At 41.6% G+C, this 23,122-nt stretch overlaps 1 protein-coding gene across 3 annotated transcripts in view; it reads left to right on the forward strand.

Annotated features, from left to right (window-relative positions):
* Window positions 1-23,122, forward strand: part of CSTPP1 (centriolar satellite-associated tubulin polyglutamylase complex regulator 1) — a 178,237-nt gene that overhangs the window by 49,911 nt on the left and 105,204 nt on the right. For all 3 annotated transcript variants that reach the window (XR_005063921.1, XM_037028012.1, XM_037028011.1), the window contains exon 3: window positions 21,343-21,473. Coding sequence is in view for 2 of the 3 variants with exons in the window: in XM_037028012.1 (XP_036883907.1) it covers window positions 21,343-21,473 (131 nt within the window). In the remaining variant the exon portion in view is untranslated. The remainder of the gene's footprint in view (window positions 1-21,342; window positions 21,474-23,122) is intronic.

The following is a 23,122-nucleotide window of genomic DNA, read 5'->3' on the forward strand; positions in this document are numbered from 1 at the left end:
AGGCCCCACATCCAAATACGCCCACCTTGGACACTTCGACATATAAATTTTGAGGGGGACACAAATAGTGTGTAACAGTGAGGTAATAGAGCTCAGGAAGATGTGTCAGTGAGGGGTTAGAAAGACAGTTTGGTCATAGAAGTGTTCTATCCTGTGTTACTACTGGTAGGTTGTCGGTGCCATCAACTGAGATCATTCAATTCAGGAAATATTTCTTACATATCCCTTATGTGCCTGGGTTTGGCAGGTGCTGAGAAACAATGATTAATAAGATGTGGTCCCTACTACCTTCAGGCTACTCACAGTCAAATGAGCCAGTAATTAAATTACTTGTAATTTGAGCTAACCGGAGGTTCAGGTGCTAACAGTAGGAATGTCCAGAGGAAAGATGACTTAATCCAGTTTGAGGGTCAGGGAAGGTTTCACAGAGCAGGTGGCCCTCTAAGTTGAGTATTCTTTTCCTGACTTTTTTAAAAAATCAAAGTTATACATGCATACAATTTAAAGGCTAAAATAGTTCTGTGAGATTTTTTTAAAAAAAATAGCATGCCCCCAACTCTCATTGTTGTTTCCCATTCCTCAGAGGTAACCACTTTCAACTCCTTAGAGTGATTTGTTTGGCATTTATTTGTCAATCTCGAAATTACTTGCTTATGTTGCTACTTGATTTTTGCAATTTCAGGCATTATCTATTGCCTTCCCACTGTCTAAGAGGTAAATCTAACTTCCTTAACACACTTTACCACACATACGTAGTCTTGCTAAGCGCCCCCCCAACTTTCTAATATACTTAATCAAGATTTTGGTTCGCCCTGGCTGGTGTAGCTCAGTGGATTGAGCACCAGCCTGTGAAGCAAAGGGTAGTTGGTTTGATTCCCAGTCAGGGCACATGCCTGGGTTGCAGGCCAGGTCCCCAGTATGGATACATAAGAGGTAACCACACATTGATGTTTCTCTCCCAGTCTTTCTCCTTCCCTTCTCCTCTCTCTAAAAATAAACAAATAAAATCCCCCCAAAAAGATTTTGGTTATATCAGTATTCAGTGTTTATGTTTTATAAGTATATAAACATTGTTGACACTGAATTATGTTGCACAACCTTCTCACCCCAGGGTTGTCTTTCTTTTTTTCTTGTTTGATTACTTTCCTATAAAATTATCACCAATTCTTCTTCAAACTCTACCCAACTGAGTAAATTTCCTTTTAGTACTGTGTTGTCTTCCATTTGCCCCCACAGATCCACTCTCCACATTTCTCTTCTCTGGAGAACTGATCGGCATGAACTCGAATCCACGGATTTCCCTTGTGCTGTGGCTGCCATTGGGGTTGAAGCCAGGGGCAGGTATTGGCAAGAGACTGAAGGGCAGAAGAGGGCGTGAGGTTGGAGTGTGTTTCTCTCCCCACCAGTTTGTCGTGCTGCATTTGCGTCAGCTCTGTCCCTCTGCTGAAAGTGGCAGTTGGTGTTCAATGGTCCCTGTTCTTTCTAGATTAAAGAAACCAGTTGCTAACCCTAAGAAAGTACTTTCCCTTAACCTTGTCCATGTGTCTTATAAGTGTTCTCTTTTTAAGACTTTCCTTAGCTACCCTTTTAAAATGAATTATTCATTAACTACCAGGACTTTGATGAAAGAGTACATTAATATCTGTATGTATTCATTCTATTCTATCTTCTTAAAGAAGTCTCTCCCAGGATCTTCTGATCTGCTTCATCTGTATTATTTGGTCTCTGTTCCTGCCAATGGCAGTCATCTAGTGATCTGACCTTCGGGTTCTCACCCGTAGTCTTGGGGTTCTTTTTGTCTTTGATAGTGGTTTTAAAACAGAATGCCATATTCTTTGACACTCTGTCTTCGAGAAGTGGGATCTATGTCGTTCCCTCCCCTCGAATAGAATACGATAGAAGTAACACTATGTGACTTTCAAGGCTGGGTCACAAGAGGCCACGTCGATTCCGTCTTGCTCTCTGGGAACTCATTTTTCGGACATCCCGTCTCAGGACACCCTCTCCTACTAACCAGATGCCATGTGGTAAGAAGCTCAGCCACAAGCCTGGTCTTTAAGTTGTGACAGTCTAGCTGCCTGACATGTGAGTGAAGAAGCTCCAGGTGATTCCATCCCCAACCATTTGAGTCAACCTCAGCCATAAAAGTCCTGCAAAATTAGGCCCCTGCCTCATGGAGTAGAGAGAAGCCATCTTGGCTGCACTCTGTGTGATTCCTGACTAAACCCATGAACATAATAGTAACTTTTTAGGCCACTCAATTTGGTGTGGTTTATTATGCATCAGTAGATGACTGCAGCAGAATTCGTTACCACGAGCAAGGTGTGGCAGGAACAAAAACCTAAAACCAGTGTCATTGGTTTAAGCCCAGGCAGCAGGCAGTGACTGGAAGGACAGTGAGGAGACTTAGTGGAATTCTGATGGGCCTGAAGGAGACTGTCAATGAAGGCTTAAAAGAATGAGGAAAATGTTATTGGAAACTGGAGATAAGTGGACCCTTGCTGTATAACGACACCTTTAGTGATGTGAAAAGTAGGGAATGTACCTGAAGAATGTGATGATCTAGTTACGGAGATTTCTGGGCTGCCTGTCTTTTTCTAACTGCCTACAGTAAAATGTGAGAGGGATGAACTAAAGAATGAACGAGTTTGCTTTCAAGTAGAATTTAGAGGAAATATTGAGAGTTCAGGACATGTTTTCCAACCAGCAAAAAGTACTCAAAGAAAGTGTCTCAAGACAAAGGTCAAATTTAGAGTGCTCCCAGGGAAATGGGGCCTTAGGGTAAAGATGAACCCTTTGTTAAGACCTCAGAAAGATTTCAAGGTGGAGCCTCATAGACTCTTAGACCAAAGGCCAGGGATCTTAAGGGTTTTGTCCCACAGCAGCCTCCTGGGGAGATCCAAATAGAGAAGGACTTGTCTCAAGGCTTGTGGGTATAGATTTTGTTTATTGGAGTAAAACCCAATACAGTTAATAGAAAAGCCATCACTTTTTAAGAGGATGAAGATAATACAGAATAAAAAGTGGCCTTTGGACCCCCAGACTCTATGGGCAGGAAGCTAAGAAAGCTGCTCAGCTGTAAACTGGAGCTGTATTTTGTGGAAATGAAAGTACAATTCAGAAAGTGGAACCAAAAGTCCAGAGTACGGAGTCAAAAGCCATGGCAAATCATTACCAGGGAGAAGTACTGGACACAAATTGAGGAAATAAGACAGGCATCTGGGTAGATTTCAGAGTTGCAATGGACCAGTAATTACTATATTGCCACCCCTTCTCCCTCTTTTTGAATGGAAGTCTATTGTGGTTATCCTGTCCCTCTATCCCTATTTTACATACTGAGGTGTAGGAGCATATAACCTGTCTCTGTAGTTTACAGGAGCTCAGAAAGAGGAACCATACTGGAGGAACTGTACCCAAGAAATTGCACTTGTAATTGCATCTGTACCTGGACTTGATTTGTATGACAAGATCCTAGAGTTTGGGGCTATAGGGGGTCAGGGTGTATTTTTCATTTGGGAGAACTATGAATTGTTGTGGCCAAGGGACAACTGTGACAGACTGTATTTTCGAAAGATAGCTGCACCAGTATTTCCTCTCCTACCTGCTCTTCCACAGAGTGATCTTGCCACGCCCCCAATCAAAGGTGTAGACCAGTTTGGACAGCAGTGTGCCTTGGTGTGCGTCTGCATTCGCTGTGGTAGGCTAAAGGCTTCTTTCATCCTGGAAACTCGCGTCTTTTTTTTTTTTAAAGATTTTATTTATTTATTTATTTATCTTTAGAGCGGAAGGAGGGAGAGAAACACCAGTGTATGGTTGCCTTTCGTGCGTCCCCTGCTGGGAGTTGGCCTGCAGGGAACTGGCCTGCAACCCAGGCATGTGCCCTGACTGGGAATCAAACCGCGATCCTCTGGTTCACAGGCCCGCACTCAATCCACTGAGCTACACCAGCCAGGCTCGCGTCTTTGAGTTCTGAGAAACTTTCTTCGGTTTTTTTCCCTTCCTATACTTTCTCTGTTCTTTCAAACATCTTTCTGCTTATATATATACCTCTAGATATGTAGTTTTTTAAAAAATAAATGGCGCCATACTACACATGCTATCCTGTTTAATTAATTTTATTTTTTATATTACATAGGCCATATATCTCTTAAGATTTATCAGATAATATGGCATTTAATATTTATCAATTAATATGGCATTTAAACATATCCAATCATTGTATATATGTAATCTTTTGGCATTTTCTCACACCTGGACGTGACCCACAACAAACTAAATAAACCTTTTTAGATTGTATGTCCCAAGTTGAACTTCTAAAAATGTGGTCACCATATGCTAAGGCATGGATTGGGGAAGGAGCACAGTGTTTGGTGCTCTCCATTGCTCTCTATTTCTCATCCCTCCCTTCCTACACGATGACACCATCTGAAATGAACCAGCCTCCATCCTGGAGAGTAGTTCAGAATTGCAATATTTGATGGAAACAATGATCTCTAGTAACTTTTAATAAAAATAATATATTTACTTTGGAGTCTTAGACCCAGTGGTGATCAAAAAGTTTTCTTTCCCTTGGGAATCTCTGTCTTCTCTAGCAAAACACTTCAATTTGCTAAAGGTCAGTTTTGTGTCCTGTTGACCACTTAGTAAAACAAGCCAGTGTTAGAGAACTATTGTATTTTCTTTGCTGTGATTCCCTCACGCTAGCCCATTATTAAGTGTAGTGGATGGGAACTGGAGTGCTGTTCATTTGGCAATTAGCACATGGTGGGAGAAGAAAGAAAAATATATTTCTGATATTTTTTGCTTAGGACTTTGGGGGTCTAAGATTTAGTCATAAACAACTAGATTAATGTGTTTAAATACCTTGCATCACTCTTAAGTCATTGTTTTGTAACATACTAAGAAGATCTTACAGATGGCTGAAACAGTGGTTAGGACATTCTGTTGTGTGGATTTAAGATTCTCCAGAAGCATCATCCACTAATGGGCAGAGTGTTCGGTGATCGATTAGCAAACATGAGTTACCTAGTAGACATGGTTTAACTGATAGAGTAAGAAGTCTTTCATCCTGTGGTTTCCTCTTTGTATCTGAGGAGGGGTATAGATTGTAGGCAAGAGGTGAATTCTTTGAGGCCCACTGTCTCTGTTTTGCAGAGCTTTTTATTTTTTAAAGCAATAAGAACATTTAGTAGCACTAGATGGCATTCATCTGGAGTTTAAGATGCTCACATTTTCGGTTGTTTAAAACAAGGCAGAAAGGATTTCTTTTTGCCAGCTGCGTCATTCCTGGCAAGAGCTTCCTACTTTGCTGCTTATTTTGTTGTTGTTAACCCATTAGAGAAACCAACTGTTATATTGGTTCCGGCCAGATCCCTGTCATCATTGGCCCTAAAAGGCTTGCACCTGGCCATTCTGAACGCCCCTCTCCTCCGTGATTGATGCTCACCTCTTCCGGCCCCCCAAAGCCCTCCTCCCTTTTTCCTGAACCACCTTCAAGCATTTCTGCATGGCTACCCACTCTCTTCCATTATACCTCCTCCTCCTGCCTACTGAATACTGGATTTCTCAGCTCACAACTCTTAAGAAGGAGCTTTATTTCAGAGTAGAAAGGGGCCCCCATATGTGGCCTATTATATCCATATCAACTTGCTTACCCTTTTCAAACAGCTATTGTCTTTTAATAGGGTCCTGCCTGGCAGGGGGAGTCCTTAATTCCTGCCGTGTAAGAATGGACAGCTTGAGTTACAGCGAACTGCAGTTTGGTGCTCTGATCAAAAGGCCTCTGTTGTTTTTAGTGTTTTTTTTCCCTCCCTCTCTCTCTCTTTCTATATCCTGGGCTAATAATTCAGCACAGCAAGGTCATTACAGGCTTTGAATTGAGAACTGAGAGTGTTAAATTACTGACCTAGAATAAAAGAGATCTGGGGTGGGGGGGCTCTCAAGAAAGATAAAGGGATTCCGGATAGGAAAGTGCAAGCCCAGCAACCTCACTTCTTAACAATATTATTTCTTTAAATCCTCCCTGTCTCCAGAAGTCTTTTCTGGGACAGGAAGGATCTCCTGCCAGAGAAATGAGGAACTCAGCAACATCTCCTGCAGGTGCCAGCGGTCGTGGGTTCCTGCGGAGCTGTCCCTTCTGTGTCCTCCCTTGTCGGTACTTCACTCTCACCCACCTGCTCCCTCAGACAAATATTTGGTCCTTTATCATGTAAATAAAAAATACTTGTGATATTTTGGCAGAGAGTTTATATCCCACATGAGGATTTTGGACATGTGAAATACATACCACTTGATTCCCAAAATATCTTAAAAACATGATATTGTACCCTGGCTGGTGTAGCTCAGTGGACTGAGCACGGGCCTGTGAACCAAAGGGTCACTGTTTCGATTCCCGGTCAGAGCACATGCCTGGGTTGTAGGCCAGGTCCCCAGTAAGGGCCACATGAGAGGCAACCACACGTTGATGTTTCTCTCCCACTCTTTCTCCTTTCCTTCCCCTCTCTCTAAAAATAAATTTAAAAAAATATTTTTAAAAACATGATATTGTTTCATTAAAGGCTGCTTCCATTCCATTTGTACTTTGTAAATAATATTAGTCTGGCCCTGGCTGGTGTAGCTCAGTGGATAGAGCGAGGGCCTGCAAACCACATGATCGAAGTTCGATTCGCAGTCAGGGCACATGCCTGGGTTGCAGGCCAGTTCCCAGCAGGGAACACACCAGAGGCAACCATACATTGATATTTCTCTCCTTCTCTTCCCCTCTAAAGATAAATAAATTTTAAAAAAACTTAAAAAAATAGTAATATTAGTCTGGTCTTCCCCTACTTTACCAAGAAAAAAGAATCTCCCCATTGTGAATGAATTTGACACCTCAACTCTATTGGGTCTTCTGAAGAAAGCATTTTCATTTCTTTGTACTTTTCCAAAACTATATCTCCCAGATATTCTTTTTTCACAATTATCTCTTGAAGCTATGCACTATTCTTATTTTTGGAAAATATTGACTTCCTAAGTCTACTATTTTTTTAAAGATTTTATTTATTTATTTTTAGAGAGAGGGGAAAGGAGAGAGAAAGGGAGAAATATCAATGTCTAGTTGCCTCTCCCATGCCCTCTACTGGGGACCTGGCCTGCAACCCAGGCATATGCCCTGACTGGGAATTGAACCAGTGACCCTTTGATTCACAGACCGGTGCTCAATCCACTGAACTGCACTAGCCAGGGCCTAAGTGCTATTTTTTTGAAAAAGTCCCCAAAATCAACTTTCTCAGATCTTCTGCACAGCAAAGTAATAATAATAGCTAATAGTCCCTGAATGTGCCAGGCATTATACAACATGCATTATTATCACATTTAATCTTTGGCAACCTTAGGTAGTAGTATTCCTATTACCACCATTTTACATATTTAAAAAAACAATTGAGGCACAAAGTGGTTAAGTACCTGGCCCAAAGTCACACAGCTAGGAAGTGATTAGATTTACCCCAGACTAATGCTTCTCAAACTTAATATGCATATGAATCACCTAGGGATCTTGTTAAAATACAGAATCAGATTTAATAAGTCTGGAACAGGGCCTGAGATTCTGATTTTAAGTGATACCAAAGCTACTATCCTTGGTATCCTTGCTACACTTTTAAGTAGCACTCTGTAGTCATTTTTACTTCAGAACCACTCTAAAAAATATTTTGGTTATAACTTCCAATTTCTCATTCCATCAGGCAATTCTAAATAGACATACTGGGAATTTGACACCAATAACATACTTTATTTAATTTTTATTGTGGTAAAATATACATAACATGAAATTTTCCATTTTAAGCATTTTTAAGTGTACAGTTCTGTGGTATTAAGCACATTCACACTGTTCTGCAGCCACTACCAATCCATCTCCAGAACTTTTCCTCTTTCCAAACTGAAACTCAATACCGTTAAACACTGACTCTTCCTACCCTCCTCCCCCAGCCCCTGATAAACCTACTTTCTCTCTCTGTAAGTTTGAATATTCTAGGTACCTCATATAAGTGGAATCATGTAATATTTGTCTTCTTGTGACTGGATTATTTCATTTAACATAATGTCTTCAGGGTCTACATGTTGTAGAATGTATGATAATTTCCTTTGAGGCTTAATATTTCAATGTATGGACCTGGCTGGTGTGACTCAGTAGACTGAGTGCTGGGAACCAAAGGGCCTCAGGTTGGATTCTCAGTCAGGGCACACATGAGAGTTACAGGCCAGGTCCCCAGTGGAGGGAACATGGGGGAGAGCCACACACGTTGATGTTTCTCTCCCTTTCTCCTTCCCTTCCCCTCCGTCTAAAAATAAATAAATAAGCCTTGGCTGGTGTGGCTCAGTGGACTGAGTGCTGTCCTGTGAAGCAAAGGGTCAGTGGTTCTTTCTTAGTAAGGGCACATGCCTGGCTTGCAAGCCAGGTCCCCAGTAGGGGGCGCATGAGAGGCAAGCACACATTGATGTTTCTCTCCCTCACTTTCTCCCTCCCTTCCCCCTATCTAAAAATAAATAAAATCTTTTTTTTTTTCAGTTTTATTTCTTTATCTTTTAGAGAGAAAGGGAAGGAGAAAAGGAGAGAAATATCAATGTATGGTTGTCTCTCATGAGTCCCGTGCTGGGAACTGGCCTGCAACCCAGGCATGTGCCCTGACTGGGAATCGAACTGCGATTGTGTGGTTTGCAGGCCCACGCTCAATCCACTGAGCTACACCAGCCAGGCTAAAATCTTTTAAAAAATAATAAAATCCTTAAAAAGATACTTCATTGTATGCGTATATCACATTTTATTTATCTGTTCATCTGTTGATAGACACTTGGGTTGCTTCCATCTTTTGGCTATTGTGAATAATACAATAGTACCATGACCATGGTATACAGATATCTAAATCTCTACTTTCATTTCTTTTACTATTAATCCAGAAGTGGAATTGCCGGATCATATGATAATTCTGTAATATTTTACTTACTTTTTAAAAAGATTTTATTCACTCCCAGAGCAAGGGGGAGGGAGAGAGAAAGAGAGAGAGAGAAACATTTATATGTGAGAGAAACATAAAACAGTTGGTTATCTCTCACAGGCCTCCGACCTGGGACCAAGCCCACAACCCAGGCATGTGTCCCAACCAGGAATCCAACCAGCAATGTTTAGGTTCACAGACCAGCGCTTAATCTACTGAGCCACACCAGCCAGGGCTATTATATTTTACTTTCTAAGGTACACATTTACTTCCAAGTTATTGTTTGTGTTCCACCTCACCCCTCTTTTAAAAAACATTTCTTACATAGAGGATGAGGTGAGCCAGTTGACAAAAGAGACTTTCTGGTTAAAAGACAGAGCTGAAGAGAAAAAAATAATAGGTGACAGGTTTCGAGACCACAGATGAATGAACATGATATGTAACATGTAGCAGGAAGTGAGTTCTAGCAGAAATACTGCAACACTCTGAAGGACTACTCTTTGTCCAGGAACTTTTCCTCTAAGGCGAGGGATGTTTCCCCAGAGAAACCATGAAAACACAATCCCTCTGCATTTCAAGTGAAGTTGGGCAAGCTCCTGGAAGTTCTGTGGTCGAGAGGTCGGTTTAGAGGCCCTGTAGGAATGAGACAAGCTAGACATGTATGGTAAGTGTCATTTAGAAAAATTATTACAAAACCTTAACGTAACACTGCAGAATATTTGGATGACAGAGGAATAAATCAATTATAAGCCAACAACCCTAATTTGATTAGTAAATATAATTGTCTTTTAAATTTTTAATATTTTCCCTATGCAGACCTACTTTAATGTAGTTAAAATGATAGTTTACATATTTTTGTTTTTTATAGTGTATGGAAAGCATTTTTAAAATTGATACATTGTCTTTTTATAATTTAAATTTCTAAGATGCTATAAAGAGTATGTATGTAGTAACCTTTTCCCAGTGCTCTGTGCATTGATTTCCCATCCTGAGGTACATGTATTAATTTGCCTGTTTCCTTTGGTGTGGTGTAAATGACTTTATAGGAGAGGTGTCCCTGCCCTGGCTGGTGTGGCTGGCCCAGTGGATTAGGTGCCAACCTGTGAACCAAAGGGTCGCTGGTTTGATTCTTAGTCAGAGCACATGCCTGGGTTGCAGGCTGGGTTCCTGGTGGAGCTGCGTGCGAGAGGCAACCACACATTGATGTTTCTCTCTCTTTCTCCCTCCCTTCCCCTCTGTCTAAAAATAAATAAATAAACAAACTCTTTAAAAAGAGAGAGAGATGTTCATTAACACTTAAAATTGCAAAGAGTTAGCAGATGTTAATGAATCATCTTGCTTCTCCACTGACATGCAATTGGGAGTTTACCACAGCATGCCAGGCCTTCAGCAATAAGTTTTGAAGTTGGAAGGCTTGAAAAGGGAGTTTGAAACATTTTTAACTCTGGCAGGGGGACTAGCTGAGTTAAAAACAAAGCTCTCATAAAGAGCATTTTACTTTCAGGAAACAGCAAGTGAGAACTAAGTCTTTTGGTTAGCCTTCTTGGGGAGCATGTGCTTGGAGATTGCCCTGTCTGCCAACAGTCTCCTTTCCCCTAGCATCAGCCCAAGGTGGGTTGGACAAGTGCTTGGAGAAGATTCTTTCTGGGGTTTGGTGACAGAACACTCAATAGCGTAACCAAGGAGAGAAAATTCAGCATTGCTTATCCCGACCACTGCATCAGCTTTCCACAGCTTTCAGGGCCCATCTCATGAGTTCTTGTCTTCAAAATGCAGTCAGATGTGATCTCGCTGATATGCTGGTCTGAAAACTAGCTCTGCTACTGAGAATTGCTCAGGCAGAAGAAATCCCAGTGGGCAATGCAAGTGCTTAGGGCATTGGAGCGAACTGATAAGCCTCTGATGTCGTTTTGCTATGCAGAAACTTATGAGTCCCGTTCAACACAGTGACAACTTGGTTCTCACAAATTGGCTCACCTGTTCTGGAAAGTGACTGAAGATTGACTAGTCCCTGTTGGATTTCTTCCTAAATTTGGGACTTTTTTAAGAAGCCAAAGATCTTGGACATTCTACTTCCCATTTAGCCAGTGCTGGAACGGGAAGGTGCAGAGGATTTGAGTACCCACCTGTAGTGTGGTCGATTTCTATTTTCTGTACTTTTCCACTTAGTTCTTCCTGGCCAACAGAGAATCTGCAGTTGGTTCCCCTGATGCATATCTGTTGGTAGAACCTTATTCAAAATGTACCACATGTTAAAGCCACACTTTGTCAAATTTCCCCTTGGATATGGCATCATATTATTCCCTTTTTCCTGTGATAGGTATGTTGTATGCTTGAACAACAGATAACAGCCCAGTAGAGAGTTAGAAGTTCTTAGAAACTGGGCATTAAACTTATGTGCAGAAACTTCTTTGCAGCACTGTTAGCAAGGAATTGATGTGAGGCGGTTCTGTTCAAGTGTGCTGTCCAAACTACGTCAGGGTTCGGCAACACAGACATGCTTCACTGATCTCGCTCATCAGGGTAGCGATGCCAAATTCTGTGGCAGATAGGCAATGGAAAGAAAACGTTTAATGGCTTTGACTTCATCTGAATTTCACAAGGGAGGAGAACAAATCCAGGGATTGTTAGTTCAGGGGACCAAATCATGCCACAGGAATATCTTCAGGCTTTGGTGACTTTCTGCAAAACAAAACTCCAGTCTGCTGATTTTGCCAATCCGTTAGTGGGAAATACACCACAAAAATTTTACTTCCCCTCTACACAGAATATCTTTTTTTCTTCTGTTTATAGAAGCAACAGACGCTTACTTTGCCTTGACTTTTCCTAAGATGTTTTGGGTCTCTAACCTTACTTGTTTTTCACAGGCTGTCCCTGTTCTGTGTACCACCTCGGTACAGCCAGCGCATGCTGCGTGATCGGATGTCATTTGTCCTCATGTTTTGCTTCTTTGGTAGATCTGTTTAGGATTTCTTCCAAGTAAATCTCATCTCAAAACAGCAGGAGACAACTCCAGTTCTAACAGAAGTCTGCTCTAGTGATCTGGTCTGGTTTTAGAAAGAAAAAGGGGTGAGAGAATGGGCCAAGGAGACTCTGAACTGCTACAGTCAAATCTAATTATGTAGGTCAACGCCCACTGGCCATTTTTAGTTTGAGTGAAAGCATGGGAATATTTGGAAGATAGGGAGTATTGTAGGAGCTTTGAATGTTTTGCCTCTTGGCACATTTAAAATGAGTTAGAATATTTTAATTTGGTTCTTGTGCTCTTTATTACATATATATGTGGAATGTGAATGTCTGTGTTATAGGCTTACTATTACATTTATATTTAATTCTGTCCTTGGTAGTCCTCGAGTGGCTATTTTTATAACTGATAATTTGCACTTCTTAATATGTTTACCTTTTCCACCCACCCCTCCAAGCTTTATTTATTTGATGAGAAAATACAGTTGAATCAAGGACTCACACTAGCTTACCATATTTATAGATGTCTGATTACTAAATCATTTAATTTTTAACACAACTTCTGCTTCACTTTCTTGATCTGTTACTCTAGAGTTATTTAAATACTATACTAATAAAATGAGAGAACTATGGAATTTTATTACTTTATTTTAAAATCAATTCAGTAGACATTTATACTCTGAGCACTTCTTTTTTTAAGTGTATTTTATGGATTATGCTATTACAATCATTCCAGTTTTTCCCCATTTGCCCCCCTCCACCAAGTACCTCTTATTTCCTCCAGTAATCCCCCACTTAGTTCAAGTCCATGGGTCATGCATATAAGTTCTTTGGCTACCCCGTTTCATATACTGTTATTAACATCTCCCTGTCTACTTTGTTCTCACCAATTTGTAATTCTTAATCCCTGCACCTTTTCCTCCATTCTCTCCTTTCGGCCTCCCAACTGATAACCCTCCAAATGATCTCCATATTTATGATTCTCTTTCGGTCCTGATGTTTGCTTAGCTTGTTTTTCAGATTCAATTTGTGAATTTGTTACCATTTTAATGTTTATAATTTTTATCTTTTTTAAAAAATAAGTCTCTTTAACATTACATATAATAATGGTTTAGTGATGATGAACTCCTTTAGCTTTACCTTGTTTGGGAAGCAGTTTATCTGCCATTCCATTCTAAATGATAGCTTTGCTGGACAGAGTAATCTTGAATGTAGGTCCTTGCTTTTCATCACTTTGAGTAAATCTTGTCAGTCCCTTCCAGGGACTGTAAGGTTTCTTTTGACAAATCAGCTAACTGTCTTATAGGAACTTCTTTGTAGATAACTATCTTTTTTTTTCTTGCTGCTTTTAGGATTCTCTCTTTATCTTTAACCTTTGGCATTTTAATTATGATGTGTCTTGGTGTGGTCCTCTTTAGGTCCACCTTGTTTGGGAGTCTCTGTGCTTCCTGGACTTGTATGTCTATTTTCTTCACCAAATTAGGGAAGTTTTCTGTCTTATTTTTTCAAATAAGTTTTCAATTTCTTGTTCTTCCTCTTCTTCTTTTAGCGCCCCTATTATTGGAATATTGGTACATGTGAAGTTATCCCAGAGGCTCATTTTTTTAAAATCATTTATTCTTCTTGCTATTCTGATTGAATGTTTTTTCTTCCCTGTGTTCCAAATCATTGATTTGATTCTTGGCTTCATCCAATCTACTGTAGATTTTCTGTAAATTTTTCTTTATTTCACATAGTGTAACCTTCATTTCTGCCTGGGTCTTTTTTAGGCACTTGAAGTACCCAGTGAGTTCCTTGAGCATCCTAATAACCAGTGTTTTGAACTATGCATCTTATGTCCATTTTGTTGAGTTCTTTTTCTGGAGTTGTGTTCTGTTCTTTCATTTGAGCAGTGTTTCTTTGTCTCCTCAATTTGGCAGCCTCCCTGTGTTTGTTTCTATGTATTAGGTAGAGCTACTTTGACTCCCTGTCTTAGTAGTGTGGCCTGTTGTAGAAAAGCACACCTGTAAGTTGAATGGGGTGGAGCCTTAGGTAATCATCAGGGCAGGGCAACCTTTGTAAACCAGGTAATGGAGTGTCAGATAGGGTGTCTCTGCTCCGTAGCTCTATGTGGGGGAGGGCTCAGAGAAGGGACAATGGCCACTGCCTGGCCTCTGGAGTTTTGTGTGAAAAGAGGCTGTCCTCCAGTGCTCACCCTGATGCCAGACACTTCAGTGTCTCCCCATGTGCCACTGGTCCCTTCTACCTGTCGACCCAGTGCTGGAGCCCAGATGAAGTGAGTCTGCATAAGTCCTAAGTCCATTACAGGCCCTTTAAGAGGAAACACCTGAGAATCCTGTAGTTTTTTCTGCCACCCCAGCCCCCTACTGGTTTTTACAGCTAGAAGTTATGGGGATTCATCTTCCTGGCGCTGGAACCCTGGGCTGACTGGTGTGTTTTGGGGCTGGGATCCTTCACTCCCGATGTATCCCTCCCTTTTTTTATCCACCACGTGTGGATGTGGGACCAGGCGTCCCACATCTCCCCAGCATCCCCACATCCCCACATCCCCACGTCCCCACATCCCCACATCCCCGTATCTCCGCATCCCCACATCCCCGTATCTCCACATCCCCGAATCTCCACATCCCCGTGTCCCCCGCGTCCCCGCATCTCCGCATCACAGCAAAAACAGCTCAATTTTCTGATGATTCTGGCTGATAGTTATTTTGTAGTTTAGTTGTAATTTTTGCTGTGGTTGTGCAAGGAGGCGAGCCATGTTTACCTATGCCTCCATCTTGACTGGACGTCTTACAACGGGATCCTTTGAGTGTTGAGTTTCTGAGGCAATTCAGTCTTAGAAATGTTCATGTCACCCCACCATTTTAAGTGTATTAATAAAAAAATATTTCAGATTTAAAGAGGAGCATTTAAATTTCACTTATAAAGACTTCCGCCAAGATGGAGGCATAGGTGGAAACACTGTGCTTCCTCCCACAACCAAGTTTGAATACAACAAAGGTTTGGAGAACAAAGACACAGCCAAAGAACAGAAAATTGAATTATACAGAAGTCCAACAACGAACCGTTCAACCAGGATGGTAAGAGGGGCAGAGCCAGCAGCAGAGTGGGGTCCGGCAGGACAGATCCCCCGACCTAGGCACACAAGTGGCCCAGACCCAGTCAGGGTGTGGGGCAGACTGACCGCGGTCGCACATTCACGCACAGTGAGACGGGACCATGCAGGCCCCAGGGGGCGAGGGCTGATGGCGGTGGCACGCTCGCGTGCAGTGGGATGAAACGCACGGGCCCTGGTGACAATGGCAGCTGCTGCACCTGTGGCTTCGGCGGTGGGAGGCGGCAGAAGGGACGCCATTGCTCCTCTTTGACCCCGCCCCCACATACAGCATCACAACCCAGCGACTGAGTTGCCCTGCTCTGGTGAACACCTAGGGCTCCGATCCTGCTACATAACAGGCACGAACAGCCCAAAAGATGGCGCAAGAAGAACTCAAAGTCCCAGAGCCAATAACTCTAAGCAACTAAGAGATTGCCAGCCTCTCAGAAGCCCAATTTAAGACACTGTTTATCAGGATGCTCACAGAACTGGTCAATTATAGTCACAAATTAGAGGAACATATGAAGGCTAAACTAATTGAAATGAAGGGAGATGCACAGGAAACCAATAGTGATGGAAAGGAAACTGGGACTCAAATCAATGGAATGGACCAGAAGGAAGAACAAAACATCCCACCAGAAAGGAATGAAGAAATGAGAATTCAAAAAAATGAGGAGAGGCTTAGGAACCTCCAGGACATCTTTAAACGTTCCAACATCCGGATTATAGGGGTACCAGAAGGGGGAAAGAAACAGCCACGAGTGGAAAACTTATTTGAACAAATAATAAAGGAGAACTTCCCCAGTCTGGCAAAGGAAATAGACTTCCAGGAAATCCAGGAAGCTCAGAGAGTGCCAAAGAAGTTGGACCCAAGAAGGAACACACCAAGGCACATCATAATTACATTAGCCAAGACTAAAATGAAGGAGAGAATCCTAGAAGCAGCAAGGGATAAGGGGACAGTCACCTACAAAGGAGTACCCATCAGACTGTCAGCGGATTTCTCAAAAGAGACCTTACAGGCAAGAAGGGGCTGGAAAGAAGTATTCCAAGTCATGAAATCCAAAGACCTACAGCCAAGATTGCTTTATCCAGCAAAACTTTCATTTAGAATGGAAGGACAGATAAAGTGCTTCTCAGATAAGGTCAAGTTCAAGGAGTTCATCATCACCAAGCCCTTATTATATGAAATGCTAAAGGGACTTATATAAGAAAAAGAAGATGAAAAATATGAACAGTGAAAGGACAGCAAACTCACAGTTATTAACAACCACACCTAAAACAAAAGCAAACCAAGAGGACAGCTAGATCAGGAGTGGAACCATAGAAATGAAGAACACATGGAGGGTTAGAAACGGGGTTGTGGGAGGAGGAGAAGGGGGGGAGAAGGTATGGAAAATAGCATAGACAGTAGGTAGAAAATAGATAGGGGGGAGGGCGAGAATAGTGGGGGAAATACAGAATCTAAAGAACTTGAGACACGTGGTTATAAACTAAAGGGGGGAGAATGGTGGGGGAGGGAGTGTGCGGGTGGAGGGGAATGAAGGGGGGAATAGAACAACTGTAATGGTATAATCAATAAAATATATATATAAAAAAAGAAAAAATAAATTTCACTTATAAAAATAAAAACTTCTTATATAACCACAAGAAGATGTATTCAACCACAAAATTACTTGGAAGGTAGAGTATTTGTTTTGTAATGGAATCACAGGATCACGGATTGGCAGTGCTGCAAACATCTTTGTAGCAATCACGATGATTGTCTTCCCCATCAGAGGAGGAAACTAGTTGCCAGCGAGAGGGGCAGGTGCTTTCAACTTCGTGTTGAATAGTCCTCTCCTGGGTTTGAACCCTGGCGGTCTCGTACCAGCTGTGTGGTTTATCCTGAGTCTTCCTAGCCTAAGGGTGCTGCCACACTATCAGTCCCGGTGGCCAGGGACTTGTTCTTTGGGGCGAGGGCCTGGCCCCCTTCGTCTTCCGGCCCCTCCCCTGAATTCTTGGAATCCTCGGGCACTGTAGCTCCTCCTGGGCGCCCAGCTGCCACCTCCCAGGCCCGCCTCCCTGCCCCTGCAGCTCTCCCCCCGCTGGCTGAGCAGCAGCCCTGTTGCCTGGAGTTGCACCACCAGCTGGAACCCTGACCATTTCATTTTAATAAATTAATGTTTACCTTTTAAGATACATGTCATTAACAAAGAGAATTTAGTGTTGCTATCTCTGGTTCTCTTGTGGCCAGAGGATCCAGAGATTTCCTGAACTACTTATTCATGATAGGTTAAAAAGAAATAACCAGATCCTTATGAACTGAACAAGAGGGTATCTTTATTGTGCTACTTTTGGTGTAAGAAAGATGGAGAATTAAGAATATTAATATGTATATATATATCTGCTCATGTGAGAAAAAATGCACCCAGGAAGAATAAGCTAGAGACCAATGAGATGCATTACCTACCTACCTGCACTGTTGGAAACGGGGTGAAAAGGTTAAAGTGGTGGGGGCGGGAGGGTGGAAGGTGCCACTTGCTTTTGGAACTCTGTTAATGTTTCACATAGGCAAGATGTCTATCTCTCTATCTATATAATTAACAAGGAAAGGGTCCCTAAAATTGCATACAGACAGAAACCATGGAAGCAAACTGTATTTCAAGTGAATGGCATAAACATACCGAGGGAATTGGGGAAACTAAGTACTATTGGACACAGTGTTTGGACTGTGTTCCCTCCCTCAGACTGAAAATGAAAAGAGCTCTAAACAGGCGTTGAACTATAATTCGTGGGCTGCTTTTCCACACAAGCATGCGTTATCAATTGCTATGCCTTTTAGGACTGAGCAAATAAGTAAATATATATTATGGATAATAGGAGCCAGATTTCTCTCTATGAAAAGAGGAATTTTCAAATACAAAAAGGGGAAAGAATAGAAGGTAGGTACCCTGTAGCAATGAATTGGGTTGAATCAGTATGAGCCCATGTGTTTTAATATATGTAGATAGCTAGATACACAGAAATGAATATAGGGTGTGTGTGTGTGTGTGCGCACGTGCGCACTGTCATCTGTTTCTTAACTGTCTTCTGAGAGAACCTAGAAGCAATAACACATTTGGAGCAAAAAGCACATTCAGCACTTACCTAGATCTTGGTTTCTAAACACTGTTTTCTACAAAAAGCAACTTGGGGAAAATGGCTGCTTCCAGAATGAGGTAGGAAGAGAACAAGATGAGCCTGAAACATCTTATTCTATCAGAAAGTAAGGAAATCATCAAAGAATTGTGTGGACATGTCAAAAGTATATAGAAGTCAACTTGAAGGAGCTTCCATAGCTATATCTGGGATAATTTGACCATCAAAATAAATAATGGTAATAAAGGATTATAACCTATTGACTAAAGTAAGAGTTCATGAATCCGAAATAGTGTAAATTAAAAAATGAATGAATGAATGAGAAAGGTAAGCTCTTCTTTACTATAGAAAGTCAATTTATAAATGTACATGAAATGATATAACTAGGAAAATTGCCATTTGGCAAGTCCATCATAATTGTTACTGCTTCTGGCAAGAATTATCAATAGATGCTGAAACTAGGAAATGAAAGTTTAAAGAGTTAACAGTATATTTTCACAGCCTCAAAATATTTCCCACAAGGCACTTATTAAGTGCAACCTGATTGCTTACCCCGTAGAACTCCCAGTCTCGTAGGGGAAATGAGTCCAGTAACTTTAAAACAACACAGCAAATGGTGAGTGCCATCAGACGACTGCCAGTGAGGTGTGCGGGAGTTGAGCTGGGTACAGGGTCAGGAAGGGGCTTCACGTAAAACTGGCATTTGAGATAGTACGGGAAGCCTAGATAGACTTTTAACAGATGGAGGTAGAAAAAGGATAGTTCAGGTTGAAGAAGAACAACAAAATTTGGAGCAATGTTGCCTTTTCTGCCTTTTCCTTATAACCGTCTCACCTAAAAGAATTCTCACTGGTCATGTTAAGATCATCTGTGAACTCTTTAGGCAAAGTGATTATGACCCCCATACTGACCAGCTGCCACCCTGATCAAATGTTTCTAATTATTTTTATTTTTAGTTAAATGTGAATTTTTTTTTGAAGAACTGTGGTTCTGAGTGTGAATTTTATCAGTATGGATTATCTAAAGGCAGTAGTGTAAACACAATTGTAAATCTTTTCATATTCAATATTATATGCTCTTGTTCTATCAATTTTTTAAATAAAATTCTTGTTTTATAAATTTGTGGAGAAATTTGTACTTATTTGTATAATGAGGCTCTGCCAGATTTCTGAATGCATAAATTATTTCCTAGATTTTTTAAAAAGATTTTATTTATTTATCTTTAGAGGGGAAGGGAAGGAGATAAAGAGAGAAATATCAATGTATGGTTGCCTCTCATGAGTCCCCTATTGGGAACTGGCCTGCAACCCAGTCATGTGCCCTGACTGGGAATCGAACCGTGATCGTGGTTCACAGGCCCGTGCTCAATCCACTGAGCTACACCAGCCAGGGCTTGTTTCCTAGATTTTTTGAAAGATATTTTTAAAAGCTGCACTGAGGACATAATTTTACTAGTATTAATTCCTTTAAAGCCAGATCGTGACCCAGACAGCAGCACTCCCCTGGTGGGGTATAAAACTCACTTTGAGGCCAATTCTTTGCTGGATAGCTTCATAAGTTTAGGCTAGAATTTTATAATTTTAGACTTCATTTGCTAAAAATGTAGCCAACTCCATTTACCTGTAACAGCTCATTTGCTTTCTTTTTCATTTTCCTTTGCACAAAACAATAAATAGCACTGCCCCAAACCGCCCGGTTAGGTTAACACTTTCATCGCCTTTTAAAAATCTCTCATCTTACCTAATTCCTTGCCAGGTGTTGTCCTGGCACTTCCTCATAGTGTCTTAGAAATAGATTTCTATGCTACTTTTCCAAAAGGGAAGGAGTGTGTGTAATTTGCTTTTTCATACACCACTGTTATATTGAAGGGAAGAGGTTAACTTTACCCTTTAGTACACTGTGTGTCCAAGGCAGGCTAGACACTTCCCTCTGAATTTGGTCAGGGAAAAGGAGAATGGAGTATGTGGCTCCTGAAATTTTTTCCTGTTCAGTTCAGAGATTCAGAATTTTTTTTCTCCCTTTAGCCAACAAATTAAGAGCGGCATTTAGAATTACCACTGCCCCTCTCTTGCTTGCCATCTTCGTTTTAATGTCTGCCTCTCTATAAAAATGAACACGTTTTCCACTCATGATTTGCAGTACTTGTCAGGGAATTTAGGAGTTTTGTGGAACCTGAAGTCTGCCTTTGGTGGTGTTGATTACTGGATGATGGCCTATTCTTTGGTGGAATTTCCATTTTTAGATTACGCCAGGCTCTACAGTCTTTACTTCTTTGGCGGAAGAACCCAAAGGCAATGGAGTGTATTTTTTCCCCTTCCCCAGCCCAGCTTAAACAATGACTCACTTGGGCCCTGGGGCTTTGCTTCATACTTTCATTCAGAGGCCACTTTCTACCCTTGTTCTTCTTATTTGCTTTTAGTGTTCTGCTTGGAACCTTTTATATCCTTTGGCACATGGGTTTTCCTCTGAGGTTATTGTCAGAGAAGTATGCAACACCACCCCTAAACTGGAACAGACAAGCCAGCCATGTCCCATAAGCTGTGTTGTTCTTATGACAGCAATATAGGTCAGAGTACAGAAAGAATATTGTTAAGGAAACATAGTTCCAAAAAATGTAGGGAGAAGAATATTCTCCAAAAAGATGTGAGTGCCGCTATCATTCAGTTAAAGACGGAAAGATTTCCCTCTATTTAAGTTGCTCCAGTGAATGATTAAAATGTCCTCGGTGTTTATATGTGGGAGGGGGAGGCACCCAGAGGAATTGGACTCCAATGGTTTTAACAGGGATATGGTTATGTGAAGAGACTTTCTTCTGGAAAGACTTAGTGTCATCTGTAGTTCAGAGTTTTTCCTGTATTTTTAAATTTGTTTTTATTGATTGATTTTAGAGAGAGAGAGGAAGGAGAGAGAGAGGGGGAGAAACGTTGATTTGCTGTTCCACCCATTTACGTACTCACTGGTTGACTCTTGTATGTGCCCTGACCAGGACTGAACCCACAACCATGGCATATTGGGACAGTGCTCTAACCAACTGAGCTACCTGGCCAGAGCTATAGTTCAGAGTTTTGTTAGAGAAAAAATATTTTTCTCCTTTTGGCAGTGGTTCTCTCTGGTCTTGAGTTTTCATTCTGATTTCAGCCTTCCGTAACTACCTGTCTGATGATGACTTCTTGATTTTTCTTTTTGCAGTTTTAACAGCGTATGTCAGGGAACTCACATTCTCTTTCGGGAATTCAGCTTCATCCAAGCCACTCCTCACAACAGGGCATCATTCTTACGGGCCTTCTGGAGGTGCTTCCGAACTGTGGGCAAAAATGGTGGTAAGTCTTCCCACAGTTCTTTTCTTGCTTTCTTCCTTCCACACTTCTGTTTTTCTCTCGTTCCTATAAATATTGTTGAATGCATGCTATTCCAGGTCCTAGGCACACCCCACTTCGGCAGAGCAGTCTGTCTTGTATCAGAGATTCTCCCTGCAGTCCTCCCACCATCACTGATGAGTGCATTCAGAGCCAGGTGAAGCTCCAAGCACTTGACCTGTTGTAATTCACTTACTTTTCACAGCATCCCTCTGTGGTAGACACTGTAACTGATGAAACGGGGGGTCAGGGGGGTTAAGTACCTTGGCAAGGTGAAACAGTAAATGCTGGGGCCAGATTCATACCCAGGCAGTCTGGCTCCAAAGCCTTTACTCCTGGCAAATATTAAAATACCATGCAGTCAATTCAAGAAATGATGTGAATGCAAAGAGGGAAACTCCTGAGTAGGAGTGTGGGATGGGGATACTATTGTTAGAAAAGGGTGAGGGAGTGGATTAGAAAAGGTTCTCCTGGGAGCCGGCTGTTTGCTCTAGTGGGGAAGGGAGAGTGGGGTTGTTCACGGGAGTAAAGGAGAGAAGGGCATTCTAGGCAGAGCATGCGCCGTGGTGTAGCAGCATAAAAGAACCTGGAAAATCAGAGAAGCTGAGAAGATCAGAATGACCAGGGTTTGTGAAGGAGGTGAGGGGAGATGAGTCTGTAATGGAATAAAAGAAAGACTCAGGTACCGAAAGACCTTTCTTGGGGGTGGAGGGTAAAAAAAGAAGTTGTGTTTTCTGTAAGTACTATATGAGGGATTGTAGACAGACGAGTGGCTTGGTGATATCTGAGTTCTGGAAAGAGTGTTCTAGGGGCAGTGTGGAAATGGCTCAGAGGGCGATCCTGGAGGCCAGGAGCGTGGTGAGCAGACCTGCGTTAGTTGAAGTGGGAGATAACGAGCCCAAACTAAGGCAGCATCCATAGAGGTGGAATGGGTGCTTTCAGATCGAATCCGCAGGATCTAGTGATTCGGTGTTGGCACGTAAGGTGATGTGAGACGACCAGTGACGAATTTCCAGGTAAGTGTACAGTTCTGTAGCGTAAAGTGCACTCGTAGAGTTCTGAACCCATCCCTACCATCCCTCTCCAGAACTTTTTCATCTTCCCAAACTGAAACTCTGAACCCATTAAGCACTAACTCTCCATTCCCCCCTTCTCCCAGCTCCTGACAACCCCTACTTTATTTTTCTGTCTCTGTGAATTGGACCACTCTAGATATCTCTATTAGTAGAATCATAGTATATTTGTCCTTTCATTAATAACTTACTGCATTTGATATGATATCCTTAGAGTTCATACACGTTGTGGCAAGTGTCAGAATTTCATTCCTTTTTAAGGGTGACTAACACTCCATTGTATGTATACACATTTTCTTTATTCGTTCATCCACTGATGGACACTGGGGTTGCTTCCATCTTTTGGCTAATCTTAATAATACAGCATAAGGTTTGGGAAAAAATGGTATTTCTTTAGGACACAGTTAAAAAGCTTCGGTAAGCAGCAGGAAATATAGGGCGGGCTTTAGAAATATAGTTTTGGGGAAGTAGAATAAAGTTGACTGCAGTGAGTTTTTCATTTCACCTTACAGATCCTTGAGAGGAGCTATCTGCACTAGG

Source organism: Sturnira hondurensis, unplaced genomic scaffold (genome assembly GCF_014824575.4).
Source record: "Sturnira hondurensis isolate 20B ecotype Veracruz unplaced genomic scaffold, ASM1482457v3 Scaffold0019433, whole genome shotgun sequence".
Classification (NCBI taxonomy): domain Eukaryota; kingdom Metazoa; phylum Chordata; class Mammalia; order Chiroptera; family Phyllostomidae; genus Sturnira; species Sturnira hondurensis.